At 36.6% G+C, this 24,982-nt stretch overlaps 1 protein-coding gene across 1 annotated transcript; it reads left to right on the plus strand.

Moving 5' to 3' along the window:
- The first annotated feature begins 9,663 nt into the window (after positions 1 to 9,663).
- Positions 9,664 to 21,934, plus strand: LOC134536738 (ovalbumin-related protein X-like). Its single transcript, XM_063376630.1, has 8 exons — positions 9,664 to 9,743; positions 12,142 to 12,239; positions 13,872 to 14,063; positions 14,950 to 15,154; positions 16,145 to 16,359; positions 17,727 to 17,906; positions 20,831 to 20,969; positions 21,630 to 21,934. The coding sequence occupies exons 1-8, from the start codon at positions 9,731 to 9,733 to the stop codon at positions 21,761 to 21,763; spliced, it is 1,176 nt and encodes a 391-aa protein (XP_063232700.1). The 5' UTR covers positions 9,664 to 9,730; the 3' UTR covers positions 21,764 to 21,934.
- Positions 21,935 to 24,982: the final 3,048 nt, after the last annotated feature.

Raw genomic sequence — 24,982 nt, forward strand, 5'->3', positions numbered from 1 at the left:
TTTTTTGTTTTATAGTTTCCGTTTTTTGTTTTATAGTTTCCGTTTTTTTGTTTTATAGTTTCCATTTTCGTTGTATAGTTTCCATTTTTGCTATATGGTTTCATTTTTTGTTGTATAGATTCGTTTGATGTGTATGTATTTTTCTTTAATCCAGAATTTGTTTTTTTGTAGCGTTCGAGGTTATTTAAATAAATATGATAATACCTACATACTGCTTATTATTTTAAATATAGAACCCCGGAAGTGACGTAATCCAAGATGGTGGACATGACGGTTAGGTTAGGTTAGGTTAGGTTAGCATAGATTAGCATATGGATTAGGTTAGGTTAGGTTAGGTTAGCATAGATTAGCATAGATTGGCATATGGATTAGCATGGATTAGATGACATCATCCAAGAGGTTGGCAACATCGAGGGTCGCAAGGCTAAAGGTCAGGGTCGAATTTCAATGTCAGGGTCAAATTTCAAGGTCAAGGTCTAAGTTCAAGGTCAAAGTTAAATGTCAAGGTCATAGTTAAAGGTCAAGGGTCAAGGTCTAAGTTCAAGGTCAATGTTCAAGGTCAAAGTTCAAGGTCAAGGTCAAAGTCAAGGTCAAGGTCATAATTAAAGGTCAAAGTCAATGGTCAAGGTCATAGTTAAAGGTCAAGGTCAAGGTTCAAGGTCAAGGGTCAAGGTCTAGGTTCAAGGTCAATGTTCAAGGTCATAGTTAAAGGTCAAGGTCAAAGTTCAAGGTCAGCCGGATCCTCGATCCTCCGCCTGTGCTTGAACCCCCTATTTCCAACTACTGTAACGGGACATTTTTTCGTGCGTACATGGCTGATGAACGTAACGGGACACTTTTTCGTGGGTGCATGGTCGAGGGAAGTGACATAATCCAACATGGCTGATGAAGCGAAGCCTTAAGGTGGCTGGATCGGATCCCCGATCCCCAGCCCCCAGCCCCTGTCCTCATACATACTATATACATCTACTCAAGACATATATTATGGCGGCTAGAAATTGGAAAAATTTTCCAAAAATCATTTTAAAATTCACTGATTGACTCGATCGATTTATTGAAAAATATGCATTAAATTAAATAAAAGATAAATGTACCAAAAAATATCCCAGGTTCGATAAAAAAAACACAACTACAAATAATTTTTTTTACCACAAATTTACAAGTACAAACAAGCAAATTACTAGCGTTTCTCGATTTCTGCAATCTTCTTAGAAGGCGAAGCGAGTCCTTTGCATGCCTTGGCATGTGTTCTCAGGGCAGTTCCCAGGACAGTAGATTTACCAGGCACGTCCAATCAGAGGCCACGCTAAACCAATTTTTATTTGCTAAAGGATACAACTTTGTCTCAAAGTACACACACTGGACACACATTTGACAAAAAAGAGGCAAAAATGGCATAATATTAGACAAAAAGAAAGCACATATGGTAGCTCATTTGACATAAATGATGCACATATGGAAGCACACCCACATAAAGGAAGCACATAAGGAAGCACTTTAAAAAAAGGAAGCCCAATTTAAAGCATATTCGACAATAAGGAGGCTCATTTAGTAGGATATTCGACAAAAGCACATGTGGGAGCACATTAAAAATAAGGAACACATTTGGAAACACCTTCTAAAAATTAGCACATTTGAAAGCACACTCAAAAAAGGAAGAACATTTAGAAGCACATTCAACAAAAAGGAAGTACAACTGGAAAATATTCAACAAAAATGAGGCACTTTTGGAAGCACATCCACAAAGAGAAATCAAATTTGGTAGAACATTCAAAAAAGGAAGCACATTTTGGAAGCACATTCTCAAAAAGGAAGCTCTTTTGAAAGCACATTCGGTAAAAATGAAGCACATTTGGAGACACAGTTGACAAACAGGAAGCATATATGAAAGTATACTTTAAAAAAGGAAGCACATTTAACGAAAAGGACGCACATTAAAACGAAATTTCAACTTGGTAAGATACGATCACAGGATACGGTAAGATAGGATACCGTAAGTATGGTATGATACTACAAACTTGATTACGCGCATTTAATGTAACTTGTGTACATTCACACAAACATTCCATTCAATAGAATATGATCACATAAGTAAGATAGGATCACCAATATAAAATAGGCTACAATGCCTCAATCTGCATTTGGCTCCAACAGCATTTAGCTTCATCTCCGTTTGGCTCCTTCTGTTAAATATATAACATTTAAGGATGTTTAGACTCATATAATTAAAAAAAATTTTAGGAAATTAAAACTTTAATGTTTAAGTTAATACACATTTTTATAAACGTCCAATACAATGATACTCTGCACAGTAATTTTATCAGGAAAGTTAACTTTTATCATTTTGTACGCAGATATAAATCAGTATTAATTAGCTGTTAATGTCAGAAAAATTTTTTATCTAATGTCTGTTATAAAAATAGCCTCTGATCTAATCGTAAGCGTGTTCCTTTGCGTCAAAATGAATAATCAATTTATAATCAAAAGTGCTTGTAAATTAATGTGACTTTCTATTTTTCTTTGATAAGCTCTCATTTTAGGTAAGATCATTTGAAAATTATAATGTGATGCTTGTAAATATTATCTTGTTCCCGTTATCTAATAATTCAGTTTTGGAATTACCACACTTTTGAATGTAAAATCAATCTGTATCTTATTGGTTGGGTTATTTAAGATTAGAGGTTTCCCACAGTCGTTATACAAATGTAAATAATAAATATATCTTTACAAACAACATGAAACATTTAAATAGACAAATTTACCATACAATTAAAAAGTGATAACATGACAATTAATGAGTAAAGCGATTTTGTATACATTAAATAATACAAAGAAAATTTAAACTGCAGGGAAAAATAGTATGTCACAAATAACCAAATTGTATTAAGTCAGTATGAGTAGTAGGGTATGTATATAATAGTATTTCCTGCTACTGGGTTTTTGGTGTGGAGCCGTGGAGCCGACCGTCATCTTGCATTGTGACGTCACTGCGGCCATCTTGGATGACCTTGACCTTAACATTTGCCAAAAAATTGCCAAAAATTACTTAAAATTTGCCAAACTTTGTCAAAAATTCGCCACAAATCACCAAAATTTTCAGTTTTTAGGAAAAATATTCCGACAAAAAGCTCAAAAATCAGAAGAATAAATTGTTCCCTACTTCAAAAGAAAAAAACCGCAAAAAATTCAACAATTTGTAATTCGATGAACTTCAGAAGATTTTTGCCTTAGAAAAAACAAAATGCCCTCAAAGCTGTTTAAAGTCCTCATCCACAAGCCGCCCTAAGCCGCTGAGGTCATGACCTTGACAATTATAATGTCATTCCCGCAATATTGAATTGTAAAACGTTGCAAATTTAGTAATGGTCACCATCTTGAATATCCATAGTTAAAATGCTATAAAATATTGAAATTTTTTAATTAATAAAAATGTAATTAATTAAAAATTTTAATATAAAAACCTCCATCATTTTGAAAAATGTCTGTTATTTTAAAAATCCGTAATTATTATGCTATAAAATAGGAAGAAAATTTAACTAATATAAAAATTAACTTTAACATTTTTAATAAAAACAATTTCAACCATTTTTGAAAACTGTCCAACATCTTAATAATCCGTAATTTTCATCCAGAAAATCAGAAAAAATTTTAATTAAAAAGCTTTCACCTATACCTTGGAGTCCTCGGTTCAAACTCTGTGAGAGAAAACATTGGTGATGATCCTTCCTCCACGGAAGACACCGACAGATTGTCCTCATGTTACCATGCCACTCTGGTTGTTTTAGGTACCCTAGAATTGTACTATTGCAATAGAAAAAACCTGTAAACGGACTAGGCAGAAAATGACAAAGTTAAACTACTAATTAAGAGGTGAAACTAAGGTTGAGCTGATACAATTTTATTATTGGCACACACACAGCAAGGAAGGTGTGTTAATCTAGATCGTAAGTATAACCAACAAATATAAGCACAGAGCTCATTGGTTACTGAGTTTCCATTTTATTATAGATATTATTCTTTTTTTAGTTGTCACAGGCAGAAAATAGGCTGAAAATCATATGTTACTACATGGTAACTTTTACATATTTCAATTTGAAATAATATTAATAAAATATTATGTTATAATTTATATAATAATTAATGAATCACAAGAAATTATAGATTAATTTTTAGACAATAAAAACCAAAACGTTTAAATGCCCCGCTGGGATTATGTTAGGTAAATATGATTAATTCTAACATGTGTCATTATTCCATAGAACAAGTTATAAGACAGTATTTTTATGATTTTAAAAAAATTATATTATTTGTGCCTATTGCACAGTGCTCATCTTTGGCTAAGTGTTCGATGTGGAGAAAGTTTAGAACTGCTGACTGAATAACTAATGCACTATGGATAAAATTTATATTGATCTGTAAGGGACCAAACCAGCTATACATGAGCTTGGATGACTCTTGTCAATTGTCTTGCCCTGAGGATGTGCTCTGCACATCAAGAAGTCACTTACTCTCTAAGAGTTATTTGATCATTTCTTATTATACTTGTATCTATTACTTCATGAGCTGGATTAAGATTTTTGTAAGCTCTCTTAAAAATCTCCCGTATGCCTTTCGGATCATCGGGTAAAAGGTCGTGTAGAGACCAAAGATGGGATGAGGGGTATTTAGCCGATAATTGAACATGAGTTGTAATGGCTCCTTCATGGCACGCAGAATTGAATGCCACCTGTAACTGCACCAAATTTGTATCCCACATATCATATGCGTGCGCATGATAGGCTACGCGATTCCGGTTGTAATACTCTGCATGCGACAGTTTAAGGTAGTAGGGGGATGTTGTGACACGTTTGATGCAATGGGAGGAACACGTGTTTTTGAATGATTTCGAGGAAAAATGGGATTTGTTATCGAAGACGATTATGGATGGTAAGCCAGCATTCTGGAAGAATTAGTTTTGCAAAACTGAAATGGTAGTTGATGCATATTTTCTCAAAGGAATGAATTGACAGCATACTTAAATTTGAGATCTCCCAGAACTTTGTCGAGCAGACGAGTCAGCACCCATGCACCGGTTGCCAACCCAAAAGGTACGACCTAGTACTGATATAAATTCCACGGTACGCGAAATCCCATGATTTGTTGTAAATTTTTACTTGGAGGAATTTGGTGGTATGCCGAATTGAAGTCAAAAACACTGAAATATTTCGCCTTACTGAACCAATGGAACACAGAATTGAGGTCTGGGAGTGGTGTGGACTCTATGCTTATCTGACGGTTAATTTTTCGAAAATCGACTACAATACTCTGATCCTTTCCTTTAGGGAGTAAAAAGGCAAGTGAACTGAAAGTCTAGATAGGGGGTTCGAAGACATCGCTATCCAAAACGTTTTGTATGTGTTTTCGCATAATTTCCAATTTTTGGGCCCTAACAACTGGAATGGGTGACATTTTACTGGTGTAGTATCCAAAAGGTTGATGTCATATTTTATTAGGTGGGTGCATTCTAATTTTTTGGTTAAAACATTGGAAAACTTATGCCATAGACTTTTGGTGGCTTTTAGTCTTTGGTGGCTGAGATGGTCCAAATTTAATTTGTTTCCATCATCAGCACTTATTTTTAGTGTTTTATTACCTTGGAAAATGTTTTCTGGTATCACAACAATGATGAAAACGTCTGTATTAAATTTAAATATAAATTACTTTGCTTAGAGATAAAACACTAATCCGGTTTTAGCAATAAAATTTGAGCCAAAAATGAGGTCTGTAGCTAGATAATCACACACAAAAAAAGGAAACATCCATAAAAATAATTAAATTTTATTTTGATTATTGCATCATTGTTGACCTTAGGTTGCTCAGATGCTGTGAAAAATCTTTAAAATGGTTGTTTCAATATTCTAAATTAATTTTTTTCCTGCAATTTCTGAAAGGAAATTCCATAAATAAAACTTTGAACTGAGCCTGTATCAATTAAACATTGTAATACTTGTGTGCTATATTTAACAAGTGGATACACTGAGATCGAACTGAGGACTCAAAGTACTTAACATTAGTGTATTTTCATTAAAACTGTATTAAAATTGTATTAAAATTGTAAAAATATTATAAATTTTAACATTATTTCCTGATTTTTTTTATATATATTAATTTCGAAATTTAATGATGGAATCCAAGATGGCTGCCGGTTTGAAAGTTTAATGTCAAGAAACCAGTTTTTAGGCCTTCAGCGGGTTACTGATGGCTGGTTGATGGGGAATGCATGCCGCATTAGACATTAAATTCTTTTTAAGGTTAAAAAAAACTTATCCTGAATTTAGGATTTCAAATTTTGTAATTTTTGTTTTAAAATGGTTTCCGCGAAAATTATCATTTTTGCATCATTTTTAAAATTTTTATAAACATTTTGGTAGTAAAATATTTCCTAAGCACACAACAATTTTGAGTCATTTGGGTGAATTTTTGGTCAATGTTTGCAATTTTTGGGTCAATTTTGGTGTGTAATGACGTATTTTGAAGGTCAAGGTAATAAAAATGACGGTCTTATCGTTAAAGCTGCCAAATGGCGGACACCCGGTTACATCTCCTCACTCCGACTCCAGGCGCAGGACATCCTTACTATTATATATTTCTTCGTAGCTATTTATATAAACTCTACACTCTACAAACTCTACTGTAAAAATGCAGACTAACATATTTTATTTCTAATAAAATGCCGTTTACAAACGAAACGTCGTTTTCTTCGTTTAGTACGAAACAAGAAAAATTTAGAGTAAAATTCCCCTCTGTACGATGTTTAGCTTATAATTTTATGTATCTGCAAGTTTGCTTTGGCGTAGAAAATGGCAACAAAAAATTGTATTCGTGTATGTGTTTTAATTTTCTTTAAGAATAATAGGTACTAATAGTGAATGTGTGAAAATCTATCCTGCTGTTACGTAACTGCTGCCATCAAATTTCCAATCCGCCATGTTTGAAAGAAAGTTGCCGATCGTGATTTTTTTAGGTTCCTACAACCAGGAAGCCTTCTTTTCACAGACGAGAGAGCCAAAACCCGAAGTTCCCCGAAGTCGATGTTTTTTTTTCCGTATCTTTAATGTAGCTATCCTAACCAAATCAGCCGTCCACAATGTTTTAAAGTATTTATAAGGTAGCTAACCTAACCTAATTGACAATTAGTATCCTTTTATCAACACCACCATATTTATTTACAATGAACCAAAAAATATACCGAAGATGCACGATCGGGCGTTTTGCTCTCTCGTCTGTGAAAAGAAGGATTTCCTCTACAGCCTAGTAGCAGTCTGTCTCTCCCAATCGGCGGCCAGCGAGTATCGAGGCGTCACAGCGTAACTTAGAAAACCAAACACGTGAAACCGTCTGATATTCGTCAGTTTACGATCTGAAACCTGCCCCTCCGTCAACACCTTCCCGATCTTCAACTTTCAACGCACGGACGGATGAAATTATAACCTCAAAAATATTAGAAAGGTATTGCCGGCAACCTTAACTATCTTAAAAGATTTTCTCGTTTTTTTTTTACGTGACAACGTCTAATAAATCGATGAACGCCGGCTGCACGCACGAAAAAGTGTCCCGTTACGCACATTGTACCATTACGCTGTGTCCCGTTACGCACAGTTTACGCTTGCACCGCATCTATCTCTCTTCCACTCGATTGGAACAACCATCGATTTGACTTTTTCGAGTCACATTAAACTTGAAACACTCCCATTCGTTTCCTACTTTTCCTATCATCGTCCTATCCTTAACAGAATAACACAGATTGGAAGGAGTTAAATAGCAATATAGTTAAAATAATTTCTTCGTTAAAGTAATAAACATATTTGAATTAATGAGTAAAATAAAAGTAAATTATTCAATTAAATTGTAGATTTCATTTCACTCCTTCTTTGTATCCATACAAAATAGTGATAATTCAATAAAAATGATAATTTTATTCATAAAAGTATGCAATCATTTCATCAATGTTTTGTTATGACGTTGTCACGTTAAAATATCGTCCGTAAACCGGCTTTACAGACAACCAATTTTTTTTTTATTTCTTTAGCTGTTTCCCAGAATTGTTCGTTCGAACACATTTTAAAGTTTGGCGTTTGATACCAAAAATTGACCGAGACATAGAAGTTTAATTAACTGCGTATAATAAGACGGAAATTGATAAATACCAGAGTTAAAATAATAATTGAGTTCAATTATTTACATTATATTTGCATATAGGTTTGTTTATGGGCCGGAAAGTGACATAGACTACATATATGTAATTATGAAATTCCATTCCTAATGGAGCGAAAAGATGGTAACTTCAATTTTTTATATAAAATTATAGAAGGTAGGTATAGTCACACAAACAGTGAGTTTATGTCATTTCACTATGTCCGCCACATGATAATATGGTAAGGTCTGCCAACTTCATATCCTTCTCCTTGGCGAAACCAATCCGCTTAGTGAAGCTCGCGGCTGTAAACGAACTAAAGGCGCTAATAACAGTTTAGTTTAAAGCTTCGTCATTAGATAGTTTTGCCTTGAATTGGTAATGCTTTATCGTTTGGTGCGTCTGTCACGTCTTTCCTAGAGGCTACCTGCCTTCCCACAAAATGAAACTGAAGATTGGCGTCCATGTTTTGCTGATGCATAGCCTTGATGCACCGAGATTGTGCAATCAGTGCGACTTTAAATTCAAATTTACCCGTTTTTCAAGTGTATGTACTACAGGCTAGAAGCTCAGTAGTAATGTTCCTTATATTATGAGGTGTTTAGCCCGGGCAACGACGGGTACTTCATTAAGTACACCTATAAAGGAGGAATATTCAAAACTATTTATGCCTTCGAGTCTGTTGGCGGCATCACAATGTAAAAGTATTTTAAGTACGTGCTGATCATTGTTGACGGACTGGCGTGCTGATCATTGTTGACGGACTGACGTGCTGATCATTGTTGCCGGACGGACGTGCGGATCATTGGTGCCGGACGGACGGACGGCGGACAGACGGACGTGACGGATCATTGAGAGACCGCCTCAACTTGTAATCCACCCCCAGACCCCAGCGGCCGTGCAGTTCTGACGCGCAGGCGGCAGGGAGAGAAGCGAGAGTCGTCCGCCCGGTCTTCAACTGTAGCTACGAGAAACAAATGTATATATTTTTGAGGTTATACTTCTTTAGGCGAGTTATGAAAAAAATGATGAGAGTGAATGTTTACGATGTGCGCGCTCCATGTAACGAAAAATTTACATGATAAAAAAAGGCTGCATACTATAAAAAAGCAGCATACCATAAAAATTATATTTGCAAATATTGAATACTGATCCACAACTGAAATTAATAAATTAGAATAAAAATTCAGAATATATTATGATTATCATTACTAATCGAAATTCATCTCGATTAATTTGCTGAATTAAATAATTTATATTTTACACGTGTTTATATTAATCTTTAATACCGAGTATTAATTTTTTTTTAATTTGATTGTATTTACGCTTTAACAACAGTATTTATAACATCGCTCCAGTAATTTTATTTCTATTAATTATTTGTAACAATGGCACTGAAGTAGTCATCACGTGTTCTTTATGTCTCTTATCACACTAAAGAAAGTATCTCGTCTCTTAGAGATAACGATTTCGTATATAAATTGTCGACCTGCCATCACCTGCACTACTGTCCCGAAGTTTCTACAACTGTCTAAGAGGACGTTCGCCATCTTCAAAATGATGTTACTAGGTATGCAACATTATGATATTATAGTTTGTTGATGCACTCTCTGTGTGTTTTAACGTTACCTTACAAGTTAGGTTGAAGTGAAAATATTTGGGTAGTGATTTTCAACCGCTATTGGATTTATTAATGTGGTTTTATAACCAACCTGCCAGATATTTAACTTATGAGATAATACTCTAGTGATAATTTTTGGGTCCCAACGAAAGTCGCTTATCAAATGAATTAAAATGGAATTTTGAAGTGACTGTTTTATATAGAGAAATATATATAGCATATCATTACCGTCCAATTTACTATGCACGTCCTGAAATCATTAATTGTGAAGAAAAAAATTGTCATTTTGGTGAGATCTCAATTTAATAAATTTGGATTGAATTTTCATCCAATTCTCCAATATTTTTTTTTGTTTTTTATAGTTTCGTCAGTCTAATAGTTATAGTTTTGATATGATTTCCTGGGCTGCTAAAATACACAAGACATCTATGGTGAAGTAACGGTACTCCAGAGATATAATTGTTTTAACGTGATGAAAATACACACCCAAGCATGTAACCATCATTGTACTATATAAATTAAAAATTATACTTATATAATATACATGTTATTGAATATGTAAAATAATTTACATACTGTACCTTTTTGTCGGTCTTTAATTGAACACTTAATTTTCTAAAACAGCATTTAGTTTTCTTTTTCGTTCATACTGTAGCGTAAAAACCTAGTTTATGTCAGTATGAGTTTAATAATATTGATATATTACTTTTAAGGTAAGATGAGATTTTAATTTATCTTTATATATGTAAATTAATTAAGGGACTAAGCTTAAGTTATAATATATATTTGCTTAATAACGTAAAAGACGGATGGACTAAGTTTTTTCTTCAAAAACTGAAATTTAACAATTCCACGCTTTGTTTTTTAACAGTTCTTTTTAATATTTGTATTATTAATGTGGTGGTTTATGCACTTGTTACTAAAACAAATCATTTGAGACCAACGAAAATGAAATCAATCTGCAGTTTGATCAAATTAATTTTACATTGAATAAGATAGAGTGAGAAGATACTTACTTTCTAAAACAGGTGTCAAAATGTCATACAAAGGACAATTCTTAATACAAAAGGGAAGAGAAATATAAATAGCTAGCACTCATTTTCAATAAACATAATAAAATTATTCGAGTAATCACTGCATCGTATTATAAGATAACGAAGTGCAGTGATAACCTATATCAAGTGTTCCTATTACAGCGCATTGATTTTCCTGCATTTAGAGAGTAACTGTAGAAGATCGTACCATAAGAGTAATTCGAAAAAAAATGGATAAGTTAGGTGATCAACAACACACTCGTACTCACAGAATATTTTACTACACACTTATGAAAACTAACGGTTGTACTTTAATTTTAGACATAACCGCAATACATATTGAGCCATTTGCTATATCGCGTAAATAAATTTTCAAATTCCTTTATTTCACTGTCAACTGGGGATGAAGTCGCTCTGTAAGGCATCGCGAAGTAATGCTGTTGCCTTGGAAGCAAGATGACGCAAGTGCCACTGTTTCGTGCCCCTCAATGAATTGCAATCAAACGGAGGCAAGTCTGGTAGGGAGGGGGGAATGATCTATAACATCCCAACGGAATCGCTGCGGAAATTCTTGCAGTGCGCCGCCGCTTGTTCTGGATGGCTGGCTCGATTCATTTAAACGTTTCGTAAGCTTTATAGTATTTGGCGGTATTTTCTTTGACAGGATTCATTTTTAACTGGCGTGGTGGATGATCAATTTCCAAACGAGCCCAATATTAAACATATATATTTATTTATGTTGGCCAGGTCACTTGCCGGCAACCAATAAGATTCGGGTTCAATTCCCGACAGAGTAAAACCGGGAGTTTTCGCAAGAGGGGAAATGTGACGGACGTTGCCGGAAGTCGGTTTGCTTTATTCCGGGCTGCTTCCATTTATTTCTCCCTTCATTCCGTCACGTAACATTGCAACTCCCCTCCCCCCTTCCCAAAGTCTTAATGACCTAGATGACGACTAGATGCTTAGCCCATTCGTTTCAAATATACCTTATATAATAATTTTTTATTTAATAAAACAAGTTTCATTATAAATTTACGACATAATTAACCTTCAAATACTTACAAAAATACTAACACATTATCTAATAATCATTCACTTTTATTCAGTTACACAGTTTTAATACCACAACTAAACCTGAGTTTGGAAGTTTAGCAAATACTTGTTTTCTTAAAAAAATTTTAATGAATTTTAAAGCCTAAATGATTAATTTCCTGCGCGTTTAATCGCTACGGAAAAGATAAATAGACATGACAATCCCTTTAGTTCAGGGTTTAGAAAGCTGTTTGCGTTACTGGTTGTTGGTTTCTGTCCAGCACCTGTGCTGCTCCTCGCGGGAACTCTGGCGGCGAAGACTGAAGACATGCGGAGTGTCGCTTACGCCAGCAACAACTTCACCGTGAGGTTCGCCCAGGTGGGTGCTACCTCCCGTGCGAGGAAGTAACCTCCTTGTCCCGATCTCGCTGTAAGGACCAAAATGAGTCAGTCGCGTGGTGTGACCGTCTTACAGTAGTTTCCCTGAGAACATGCGTGTGTGGCACCATATAGAATGTTCCACACTAGGATTACCAGCAAGAGGGGGTAGGGGTAATTACTTTATCATTCACATTTCACAGTTACGATTACGCAAGCGCAAGATGACACCTCAGAGAGGGGCTTTATGATTCCAGAGGGGATATACGCCCATGGTGCCACGTACCTCCTTAAAGGACCATTTACCCCAAAGGCTGCTTGAAAAGTGCATCTTAAAGGATGTCAGCCATTTTTTCAAGGAACCTCACATTATCACCGATGCAGACTTCCACGAGTTTTTCGCGTATTTTCGTGCAGCTTTCCCTTGTGCCCTTTGAGAGGTTGGTGATGCTACATTTTAGCAATGACAGCCTTGTGCTTAGTCAGCCAAGTGATGTCTACACACTTTTATGTTTATCTGTTGCTGTCATATCACTCGCTTGAACGAGTAAACCAATTAAAATTTACCCGAATATATCCCACAAAATCTTTGTTATACCCCCCCCCCCCCCCAAAAAAAAAAAAAATCCTGAAAACGTATTTCTGTGTTCATACACCAGGTTGTGTTGGCGTCGAAAGAACTCGGATTACCCCTTCACAGCTAGTTTCTCACTGATGCAGCCTTAATGAATGAAGGCTCCTAAATTAATTATGTATTATATATTTTATGTAGCTTGTTGCATCATGACCATTATTCTAAAATAATTTTCTGTGTTTCTATAACCGAGCTGCACACCGAATTTTTTTCAGTAGCTCAATTTTTTTTTTTTCATTTTTTATCATATTTATCTGTAATCAGCGAATTAGCATAAATCCTCTATGTGCTTGCTGCAAAGAATATCATTTTTTTATTTCGGAATTTTATATGTTGTAAGTGTAACACCAGAATAACAGGATATCAGACCTAGAAGATACGATTTATTTCAACCTCTGATAGTTACATTTTCTAAATAAAACGTTAGGAACCCCTAAAAATTAAATTCGCGGCTGCTACGCCATATGCCAACAAAAAAGTTCCAAGCTTCTAATACAGATTGTATATTAATTTTCAATAATAATTACTTTTATACCTGCAAGAAAAGTTAGCATTTAGACATGTTATTTATAGCATAAGCTCCTCATTTAATGAATAATGATGTGTTTATTGTTTTTTGAAAACATGACAAAACCGCTTTTGTAATTTTGTATACTGTCTGCGAAGAAAAAGAGTATGTTCACTCTCTAATAGTAACATAGTGTTAGGAAGTGTCTCAACCAAAACATTGTGTAAATTGTGTTTGATAACTTCTAATGATGGTTAGTACGTACGAATTATCATATCTGTCCTTAAACAGTCAATTCCATAAAATGCACACCTTTAAAAAAAATTTTCCACGGCTCAAAAATTACACTTCAGCCATTTATTTATTGATTTATTTATTTTGTTTCTTACCAATATGGCACAACAATAAGCTGAAGGGAAAGAAACGGCTTCACCTTGTGTCAGCACGCAGTCATGCAGGCGTGGCCACCTCCACACATGCTCTGTGCGCAGTACCTGAAGAAGGCCTCGCCAGACAAAAATATGGTGTTCTCGTCGGTGTCGGCCTCCACCGTGCTGGCGGGACTGGCCGAGGGCGCCGCCGGAAACACCCGAGCCCAGCTGCTGTCCGCCCTCGGCCTGGCCGACGACGACGACCTCATCAGGAGCGGCTACCGCAGCATGATCGCCTCGTACGACGCCTCCGTGAGTAGCCGCCGTGCCATAGAACAACAATCACGGTAGACTGTCTTCTCTGCGTAACTCAATTTTTTTTCTCTCGAGCGACTTCCCACAACCACCTGACGTATACAAAGTCGCATGCCGCATGTCCATTTCATTTCAGTTCTCGATGACCTTCGTATTGAAGAAACATTTCAAGTTCTACATCAGCTGTCATCGAGTATATATGTTTGTGGGCGCGGCACCGAACACGCTGTTGGTTTATACTGTTATTTGGACTTCGATCAGAATAAGAATTTTGATAAGTTTTATTGTAAAATATCGATCATATTTGTATGGTTAAAGAGGATATTGTAAAAAAAAATTAGTTGACAAAATCACCAATAAGGTAGAGCGTCACTTCTGGTAGTTGGCATAAAGCCGATAAGCATGTATATGTACATGCACTTTATGTAACATTTAAGCCGAATATATTCAGAAGCTGGAAACAAGAAGCCGTTAAATAGTAGCAAAAAAAATTCAAAAATAAGAATACCAAACTAATTATAACATTGCCTGAAGCTTAAGAAAATATCTCTTTTAACTGAATAAGTAACGTTTACGATTCAGACAGCGAATTATAGAGGTGGTAGCAGAACCAATGTGTGTGATTTGCGTTCAGAAATGTTGGTATTTGGAAAGCGACTATTTTATTCGACAGTTTATTTATCACACTCGGGATTATTTTTAAGAATTCTAAGTTAAATTTTGTATCCGTTTTTCGTATTTTAAGTTTATTTGCAAAATGAACATGAGAACACACTGGCGAGTATTGAAAATCTCGCCCACTTTCTGTTTAATTAATACCTTTATTGACTGGAAGTTTTTTAAAACATTGACTGCTGCGAAATGAAATAAAAAATTGTTTCAGACGAAAGCCAACGTGACCCTGAACATGGCCGATGCTTTCTTCGTGGCCACTGGTTTCACTCCGAAGGCCAGCTTCGTGAGCATGATGCGGAGCGACTTCCAGTCCCTGGTGCAGACCGTGGACTTCTCTGCTTCTCCCGAGGCCCGGATCAACAGCTGGGTGTCCGAGCACACGAGCGGCAAGATACAGAAGCTGTACGAGACAGGTACCCTGTGCACCTGAACCCGACCCGACAGTGTAGCGGTGTTACCCGGGCAGCTCCATTCGCCACAGTGGATTAGTTTTGTTTATTATTGTTCTGTTTTTTTTTTTTTTTTAAGGGAATCTTCTTTACAGCTGGTTGGCTAAGTCGAAGAAAACACTCATCATAGTGTAACGATTAGTGCAACGCCTTCGGTGGGTCGTTAAATGATCGGAGAGGGGGAGGGTAAATATTTATTGAAGTAGAGAATCAGACAACTGTAAGACCCTTTGCTGGAGTTTAATCCCCATGTTTTTTTTTTTTTTTTTTTTGTGACCTCTTGTGTGAACCTCTGCTGAGGACTTTATTGTTTCGTTCTATTGTTCAAGTGAATTATTAGTTTTTTTCGTTACACAGAAAATAAAATCTTCTGTAGTTTTAATAATTTTACAAAGATACCATTGGAAAAAAGTAATACTGCAAGAACAATATTGTACTTTGTACAACACATGGCTAAGATTATTTTTACTTTTGTGAAATGCGTTTCTGGAGATAATACTGAGTATTTCGTAGGAAAATTGGCGCATAATTTTATCTTGTAATTGATGTTTCATTCAACAATGGCGTTTTTTTAAACATGGAAAAGTAACCGAATATTATCATCATTGGAACTTATTTTGTTTTTATTTTGCTTGCTAATGTACACAGTTAATACTGGAAAGCTAATCAGGGAACCGTTTAAAAATAACTTTAACTATCGGAGGTACTGAGACAACACGAAGCATAAACGCCCGGGTACAGATACGAACCAAGTAGTACTGCGAAAACCATTTTGTAACGATAGTTGTTTTTCATGTATATGGAAAAATTCGCAAGCATCTGTGATTTCACATTAACACTTCTGTTCCATTTAGTAGGAAGGGGGGTGGGGTTGTGCATTTGCAGTGTAGACTGTAGAGCGTATTTTTGAAAGGTGGAGTCTCACTTGATAAGCGCAAGCGCGTGTGGTTGCAGGAGACCTGTCCCCCAGCACGTATCTGGTGCTGGCCAACGCCGTGTACTTCAAGGGCGTCTGGAAGACCTCCTTCAGAAAGAGCTTCACGTCGCAGCAGCCGTTCCACCTGAGCAGCGGGAAGACCGTCACCGTGGACATGATGACGACCACCTCGACCTTCGTCGTCTACTCGGACAGCTCCTTGGGCGCCCAAGTGCTGGATATCCCTTACTCGGTGAGGCGACGCTCAACAGAATCCTGCTGAAGATATACCGTGTCTCGTGTATCTCAATTGGACCTGACAAAACCACAAAAAAATAATTAGGATTTGGCTGGAAATATTCAACAATAGTTGAAATGCGACTTCAACGTTTTAAAGAAACTCTTTCACTTCAATTTCAATACATCTTCTTATTCATTTAAAATAAATGCCACAATAAAGCATTCGATATCGTTTGCTTCTCTAAGTTTGCGAAAGCTTTTATAAAAAAGAAACCGAAATCCAATCACTGTCAAAGACGACAGAAGCTAAATTTAATTAGTCCTGATATATAAACTACGTTATAAGCGCAAATTAATTTTCTTTTAAATACATTGTTCCAATAATTGCTTTTGTTATTTTCCTCAAACGCAAAAACATAAAATAAACACCGCAAGCTAGGTCCGACCTTTAAAGTATAACGTTTAAGCTTTCATTTTCGACTTTTAAATTTGAAGTGTTTAGAAAAGTTAGGAATTTGCTATCATAATGTGCATCGAAGGTGAAAATATGTAACATCTTAGCTATCGGTATACGGCATCTGGTAGGAGTAATTTCGACGATGCAACGAAAGTCGAATGGAACGGAAATGTGTAACCACAGTGCTGCTAGGCATCACGGTCATGATGCCATGGAGCGCTTCTATCTTAACTTTATTTTTTCTTCATTGTTACGCCTTACCCAAAATCCCACAGGCCGAAGGTGCTCAAAGCTTCAACTGCTTGAAAAACCTTCGAACGCCGCGCTAATCGGACTATGACAATTCAAAATGATGATAAAAAAAAAGATATTTACAATATTAATGAAATTTACGTCAAAAATTAAAAACATTATGGGGAAACGTAAACAGATAATGTTTACATTCAAAAACAAACCAAATATTGCCATTTAAGACAGATGGCACAAATATAAACAAAATATATATTCCGGTACAATGGTAAATAAGATCACATTAAAACAGCAATAAACAACATTAAATGACCTCTGTATAATGTACCATTACAATCTATAACACATAAATTACTGGGAAAAAAATTATATTAGTTCATTTTCAGCTAGCTATGTTTACATGTTGTACTCAGTTTTGCCCTTTATTATGAATGAGATCATTAATTTTTAATAAAATTATTTGTTGCATAAAATAAAGATGCCAGGTGGTCTCTTCTTTGACATCACATTTTAAGACCTCTTAAAGAATTTTTGACTTGTTCTATATTAATATTGAAATAAAATATTTTACGTAAATGTAACTGTGAGGTGCAGGGCCTCTTAAATGGTATATACGTTAAAAAATTTTATTTAAAATAAGTGGCAGTAAAACGTTTGTTCTAATTTTCTTTCAGGGCGGTGAATTGAAAATGGTGATCGTCCTACCCAATGCAGTTGATGGGCTGGAAAAAACCATACAAAATTTAAAAGATGTACCAACGCCAGGGAGCTCAGCCTCTGCTTTGAAATACAACATTTTTATCCCAAAATTCAAAATCACTTCAAGCATAATGGTTGATGAGATGATCCAATCAGTAAGTATTGGTTTACACTGCATATTATTTATGTTATATTAAGTACCTTAAGTTATATTTTGATTTAACTGAAAACAATTTAGTGAAAATGAGTGATCATGGATTTCACAGGAGCTAATTTTAAAGACAGTTACATTGTCACAGGCATAAGCTATAGGGTTTAGTGACTTTGTATATGTGTATCACATTTATTGTGTTGTGTGTTTGGAACTTGGATATGTCCCAGTATTTTGTTTTGTACATTTCTGTAGTTTGGACGTGGATGAAACTTTCTCCTACATTTGTGTATCCAACAAAGGCCATTCAAATTTAAGATGGCGGTCTAGGTACAACTCTGTGCTGGGTGCTGCTATGTTTCACCCATGTTCGGGTGAAATTTTTCATTTCCGTGCAATGATAATTACAGTCGGTCGGTTCGGATACACCTCGATCAGAAGGCACGCAGACGTCCGTGGAACGCCCGCGTGTTTGTGGAAGAAGCATGTTGGAGACAATGAACGTCTTTCTGTTGCACGGCATAGTAAACGCAGAATCATGGAATAGTACGGAGGACAAGGAACAATCAACGTTGCGTGCTTCGTGCGTGCCTGTACCATTGTCTCTTTTTTTCTTCTTTCTTTATCCGGAATGTTCTTTGTCCTTTGGCCTTAGTCCCTTTTCCCTCGAAAAGGGACGAGGAATGACATCATGTGAACGGGTCGCGGCTAATTGTGGGTGTAAAGTGAACGAATCGATTATCTGTCGCGAACGGGTCCCGGAACCGACGATAAACACAGCATGCAACACAATGGGTCATCGAACCGTTTGGGGGGGGGGGGAGAAAGTGGCAGAGCTGAGGGAGAAACGATTGAGTTTAAGGTCACGGTATTTTGGGGCGTATGACACCACTAGACATTGGCAGATTAGACCACTGTTTATTTCAGGATTGCACGATGAGAAAATATTTTGCTAAGGGCTTCAACTCTTGCAACGAAGGCTGTTCTTGATCCATCTCAACAAAGGCTATTGGAGGCCACCTCGTGCAGGGACATGGATCAGTTAAGGAATAGTGCGAGAAGGACCATCTCCTAATATCCACCAGTTCAGATTAAATCACTGATTTTAATGCGGAGAAGCATTACAAAAGGTTGGGTACATTTGTTTATTTGTACCATAAGATAAGACAGATCTATTTCAAATACCTTCGCAAAGACACAATTACCCTGCTCATCGCAGGCTTCTTCATCCACCTTTTGTGATTCACCAGGAATGTATTTACCAGTATTAGAATTACCGTCATTCAGTGGTTATATGTATAAAGTCATGGCAAACATTCCCCAAAATGTGTGAGACATTAGTTGTTAAACAGAAGCAACTCACCGATGTGGAGCGATTGTCTTATTTGAATCTGTCATTGGAAGCAGACCCCTTATCAATGATACAGTCCCTCCCTCTAACAGAGGATAATTTTGTGATTGTATTGAAGGTTCTTTTATGGCAGTTTAATAATAATAGACTGCTTGTTAATCGCCACGTTGAGTAATTGGTAAATGCACCATCTGTCATGGAATATTATTTCACCCTAGTGCAACTATTATTAGCAATCCACGTAAATGTTGCTGTCTTCAAGGTATTGAGAATATCGGTAAATACTTGAGATCCTTTGTTCGTATATTGATTAGAAACGAAACTGGATCAACTATTAGACGAGATGGAATTGACAACCATAGTCCCAACACAAATACCAACACTGGAAAAGTTCATAGTACTTTTGGAAGGTTGTCAACGGATGTTGGAATCTTTAGGGAGTGGATAAAAACTGAAGGCTGTGCACAAACGAAGCCAATAGCAATCTAACTGGAGATCTTAGAGGACTCCCTCGATGCAACCATTTCTAGGGCATTCAGGGGAGAACAAATATCGACAATGTATGTTGTGTGCAGACCCTCGCCCATTGCCTCAGTGTTCCAAATTTGTGGAAGCCTCACCTAAGCAGAGATTAGAAATGGTCAAACAGCTGAGAGTTTGTATAAAGTTCAGTTTCATTTTCATAACGCAAAAGTGCTATTCAAAGACCAATTGCAGAATCTGTGAATCAAGACATCATCCATTGCTACATTTTGATGTCTCAGCACCACCCAGCCGAAACTTTAACCCAATTAATGAACCTATCACAGATGTTTCTTTTGACTGATGATAGTGAGCTACCTTCCATGCCTGCTTTACCCAATACTGGTCCATCTTTGTTGGCAACAACAATTGTTGATAATAGTATTGTTAGTGGTAACAGGCAAAAGTGCCGGGCGTTGCTGGATTCGGGTAGTCAAGCTAATTTCATCGCAAGCCAGTGCTGTCAAAGGCTAGGTTAACCTCGACACAAGTGTTTACGACTGATTCAGGGCCTCTCAGGTGTGTCTGTCACATCCGTGAAAGGAAATGCCTCACATCAGATACAGACATTCGGAGATGATGCTCAAGTGTTCAACATTGACACACTGGTCCTGAACAAGATAAGTGAGAAGTTGTCTAATAGGTACATATCTTTCTTCTGGGCAATGGAAACTTCTATCGAATCCTAAAAAGGTAGACCCCAAATTTAGAACACCTTATCCAATTAAGATGCTGCTTCGAGCTGATATCTTCACTCGATTGTTAACAAGTCGTCGTGTCTAAGGCAATGTCGAAACATGTAGCTACTAGTAAAAAAATAATTTACTAAACATTTTACTTTAATGCTCTATATCTTTATAGTTCCATGCAGAAAAGATATTTTATAATATACAAGTGATTTTCCCCTTTTTATTTTTATTTTGTTTTCACGTAAAAAGCTATAAATTTGTATGGAACATTCACTTCAAAAATACCTAACATAATTTGACCTAAGTTTATATTTAAAGTTTCTGCCTAAGGGCATCGTAATGCGGACTCTTGTCTTTTTCTAACAGTTCGGCGTGACAGATGCGTTCTCCGGCAGTGCCGACTTCTCCAGGATCTCCGACGAAAGCATCAATCTGAGCTCCGTGAAGCAGAAGGCCTTCCTGGAGGTGAACGAAGAAGGCACCGAGGCAGCGGCCGTCACGGGAGGTGACTTAACTTTTTTATACGTGTAACACCTTAGCTCTCGGTATACGGCTTTAGGTGGGAGTGAAGTAGCATGGAAGGGAAATGTGTAACCATGGTGTTGCTGCCATCTGTGGCGGATGGTACTAACCGAAGTTCACAAATGTAATTTAACTATCACTTTTTTAATAACTTGTAATTAGATGGGCAAATTTTTAATAGAATTCCATATCAAAAATCAAGGTCCACCCGGGGTTTATTATTTTTTCAAGTATTTTTTCGCTATTATCGGAGCCGTTTCATTACATAGTTTAACCTTTCGCTCTGCAAATCGAATAATTCGAATGTCGACGTAAATTCTCCGGCAGCAAATTCTAGCAGGAAAGGGGGTGGGAGTGGTTTGCGGAATCTCTGTGTGATTCACGTAAATAAATGTATTTGAAAAAACCATTTTCGAATAATAATCACATCGGCATTTTTTTAAAGAATACTATCTTCAATTAGATGTCCTAGTTTAATATTATAAGTGTGTTTGCGACATGGCACATGGATTTGTTTGTTACCGAGGTGAACTGTTACCACATCCCTGGCGAGTACTGAAAGACTCACTCACGGTTTTTTTTTCTCTCGTGTACTTTATAAGAGCAGACGTGCCGAGGTATGGAACCGTGTGACTGCTTCCAGCCGCCGTTAACGGACCGGGTCCTGTGAACCCGGATGAGACGCCGTCGTTCACAGTGGACCATCCTTTCCTGTACTTCATCGTGCACGTGCCCACCGAGACCGCTGTCTTCTCCGGCTTCGTCGTGGATCCTTAGGCCGACGTCTTCACGAAACTGTTCAGTCCACGTGGCCTAATATATTACATGTATTCCAAAATCAGGTCCAATAAGGAATTATGTTCTTGTGCAGAGACAAACTGAACTTGTAAACACTGTGATAGTTCAATGTCTGTAGAAATAAAATTAAAATAAATTCAGCTCATTAAACATTTTTTTTTCTTTATTTTGCTATGTAGGTAATTTATTTTTACTGACACGCCATTTCAGAATATTTTTTAATTTTTTAAATAGTATTTTACTGAGTTGTATTCGAGTACACACAGTATTATAATCTGCAGGCAATATCGTGGAAACTCTGTGGTGAATTCGGAAGCAAGTTGTTAAAAGGCACATTGTGATATCTACAACATCCTTTCATTTATTATACTTTTTTCTATTTACATTAGGGACAGAAACTACCCTCTAAGAGAGGGAATGGCTCATAGGAGTAGCTTCTAAAACAGTATTGATAATAAGGGCTATAAGTAGTTTGCCTACTATTAGTGGAAGACTAACAACCACAATTATTTCTCCGGGACAATTTTTTTCAAGTGTTTTAATCAGTCTTGTTCTTTTCCTAGAGTATAGGGTTTTGCAGTTCTACTCTTTTTCTATGGTTCCAACACATGGAATGTGATTTTACCAGTGGTTGTATAATCAGCTTCAGTTACCTATATAATCTATTACCGCTTTGAATAGAGTACATTGTTGCCAACCCTAGGGATTTATCCCCAGATTTGGGGATTTCACGGGTCATCTAGGGAATTAGGGAATTTTTTTTTCAAAAAGGCCTTTTCTATGGAAAATTAAGAATGTTGCCAGTTTACAACATGGGTGTTCAAAAATGAAGTCAATTTTTTGTAGATAGTTAAAAAAAAAAAAAAGTTTCATTTGTCAACTGCTATCACATATTTTTGTGGTTTCTCAAACTTACCTGCAGTAGGTGCTTCCCCTTCTTTCATGTGATTATCACTCCCGTGCTTTGCACTTTGGGAATTCCCCCTCATGTCTTGCTTCCATATACTGTACCTTCCCGCTACATGTTTTGTGACCAGTTGAAGCAATGCTTTATGGATAGGTGTGTTTGGTATTAATATAGTAAGGTATTTGGTGCTATTAAGAGAATAGTAAATTTGTGTGGTTAGAGAAGTGTCGACCTAATTGTTTCTAATACTAAACTCAATCTGGTAAGTAACAATATATTCATATTAATTAAGTTAACAGTAAAATAAATTTTATTAAAATGTTATGATTTGCTTTAATTTTTTTTAGATTATTACTACTTTGCTTGTGAATAGTCTGAAGGGTACTTGTTGCAGATCAGCAAATAACCTCCAACCCACGCATGGATAAACTATCAAAAATACCCTCACAAAATATGTACCTTAAAACATTTGACAAAGTCCTAAGCTTAATTAGGAATGGCTACTAGAGGTGTGTTATTGTAGGTACAAGCAAAGTTAAATTTTATCTTTACGTCTCCTTTAACCAGGGGTGCTCACAAGGGGGGGTAACGACGCAGACTGCGTCATTAAAATTTCAGGGGGGGGGGGGGGGTTGTTAAAAGACGATAAAAATATATATATTATTTACATACTTATAGCTTCTAATGTGAAAATACGTTTATGGTGCTTTGATAATTGAAATGGATCTTGTAAATCAAATTGGCAACCCCGCACTTTCCTCAACAAAAGCAGTTTGGCATCTGTAGGTTCAGGATGGTCCCTATCACCGCTTCGACAATAAGCGCACACACTCAAAAGTAAAAAAATATATATATAAAGCTTCGCGCCTGCGCAGACCGTGCAACTGAAAGGAGACTCTGATGCATTCTATCAGGCTTGGAAATTCTATACCTCTGTTCAGCTCATGCCCGCCTGACCATATTTCCGATTATTCCCCACACTTTCTTCACAACAAGTAAGTCAAAAAGATATAGACAGAAAAAGGAAAAGTGTTATCACTTTACACGCATTTTTTCTCATTTCATTGGTTTGCTTGTTATAGCTGGCAGCGACGCCCAGAATTGGCTGGATCACACTGAAGCTATTGTCTGCCATTACTGAATGTATCAGTGCGAAGTCGGGTTGTGCTTGTGCGTTATTCTTATTGTTATCATCTTCGTTAATTATTTTTTGAAGTGTAATCGTGATATAATGCTGGTATTGTAGCCATGCCTAAAAAGCAAACGCAATATAAATATAAATGTTTAGAGATTTTGTGTGAAGGGACTGTTAGACATGATAAGTGGGCAGACCATTGCAAGAGGAAGCATTTTTATAAAGTTAAGCACAATTTATAAATTGGGAAAAAAATAATTGAGGTGAAGTGCAGTGATAGTTCTGCGTGGAAACCTTATGTTGAGGGAACATCGACATCTACTACTATTTATGAACCAGAACGAGAAAGGTAAGTGTAAAATATAATAAGCAATACAAATGTACATATCGGTATCAGACACTTATTACGGGGCCCGTATACATGCCAGAAAATCGCGCTGCAGCGTGTTAGAACACGTTTTTATACCGAAACTATGTAAATGTGTGTTCACGCCATTTATCTACGAAAAGAACACACATTTCAGACTGCCCTTGCTTAAGGCGCTCGCCTGCCTAGCAAGTGAACAGTGTTACATAGTGTTTAAAATACATGTTTAAACAAAATACTACAGAAAATTTTAGAAATCGGATTCGGTATGAAAAGAACTCAAACTTTAGATAAGAACTAAAATATATTTTCAAAATGAACTGTACATAAAAAACAATATTTTATTACCCCTGAAATGGCCAAAAATGGGTTTTTCAGGCTTCTGTATCTTACTAACAATTCACGGGATGTATTTGGCACTAATATAAGGGCATGCGCTGGACCTTTCTACAAACTATGCAGAAATAAAATTATTAGGTCACTGCATTGTATGCGATGGACGTAGCGTTGGAACAACAAGAAAGGGGGGTGGGGTGAGGGATGGGGAGAGAGAGAAAGAGAGAGAGAGAGAGAGAATTGCACGCGGTATCAATTATCTTCTTTACGCCATAAGACAGAAGTATTGGAGGTTTGTAAACACCCTATTATGGTTGTGACAATTCTTGGAAGGGGGGAAATGAATGACACTCCCGCCGAGGGAACGCGGCTGCAGCCTAGTTCCAGCACCGACCGCTGTCGCACGCGAAGGCTGCTTAGATAGCGAGTGAAAGTTCGGGATGCGCTCCCAGG

This window comes from Bacillus rossius, chromosome 11, assembly GCF_032445375.1.
Source record: "Bacillus rossius redtenbacheri isolate Brsri chromosome 11, Brsri_v3, whole genome shotgun sequence".
Lineage (NCBI taxonomy): Eukaryota > Metazoa > Arthropoda > Insecta > Phasmatodea > Bacillidae > Bacillus > Bacillus rossius.

Coding starts and splice junctions, on each gene's coding strand:
- LOC134536738 (XM_063376630.1), top strand. Junction 16,360..17,726: donor TGCTGGATATCCCTTACTCG/GTGAGGCGACGC, acceptor ATTTTCTTTCAG/GGCGGTGAATTGAAAATGGT. Junction 20,970..21,629: donor GGCAGCGGCCGTCACGGGAG/GTGACTTAACTT, acceptor GACTGCTTCCAG/CCGCCGTTAACGGACCGGGT.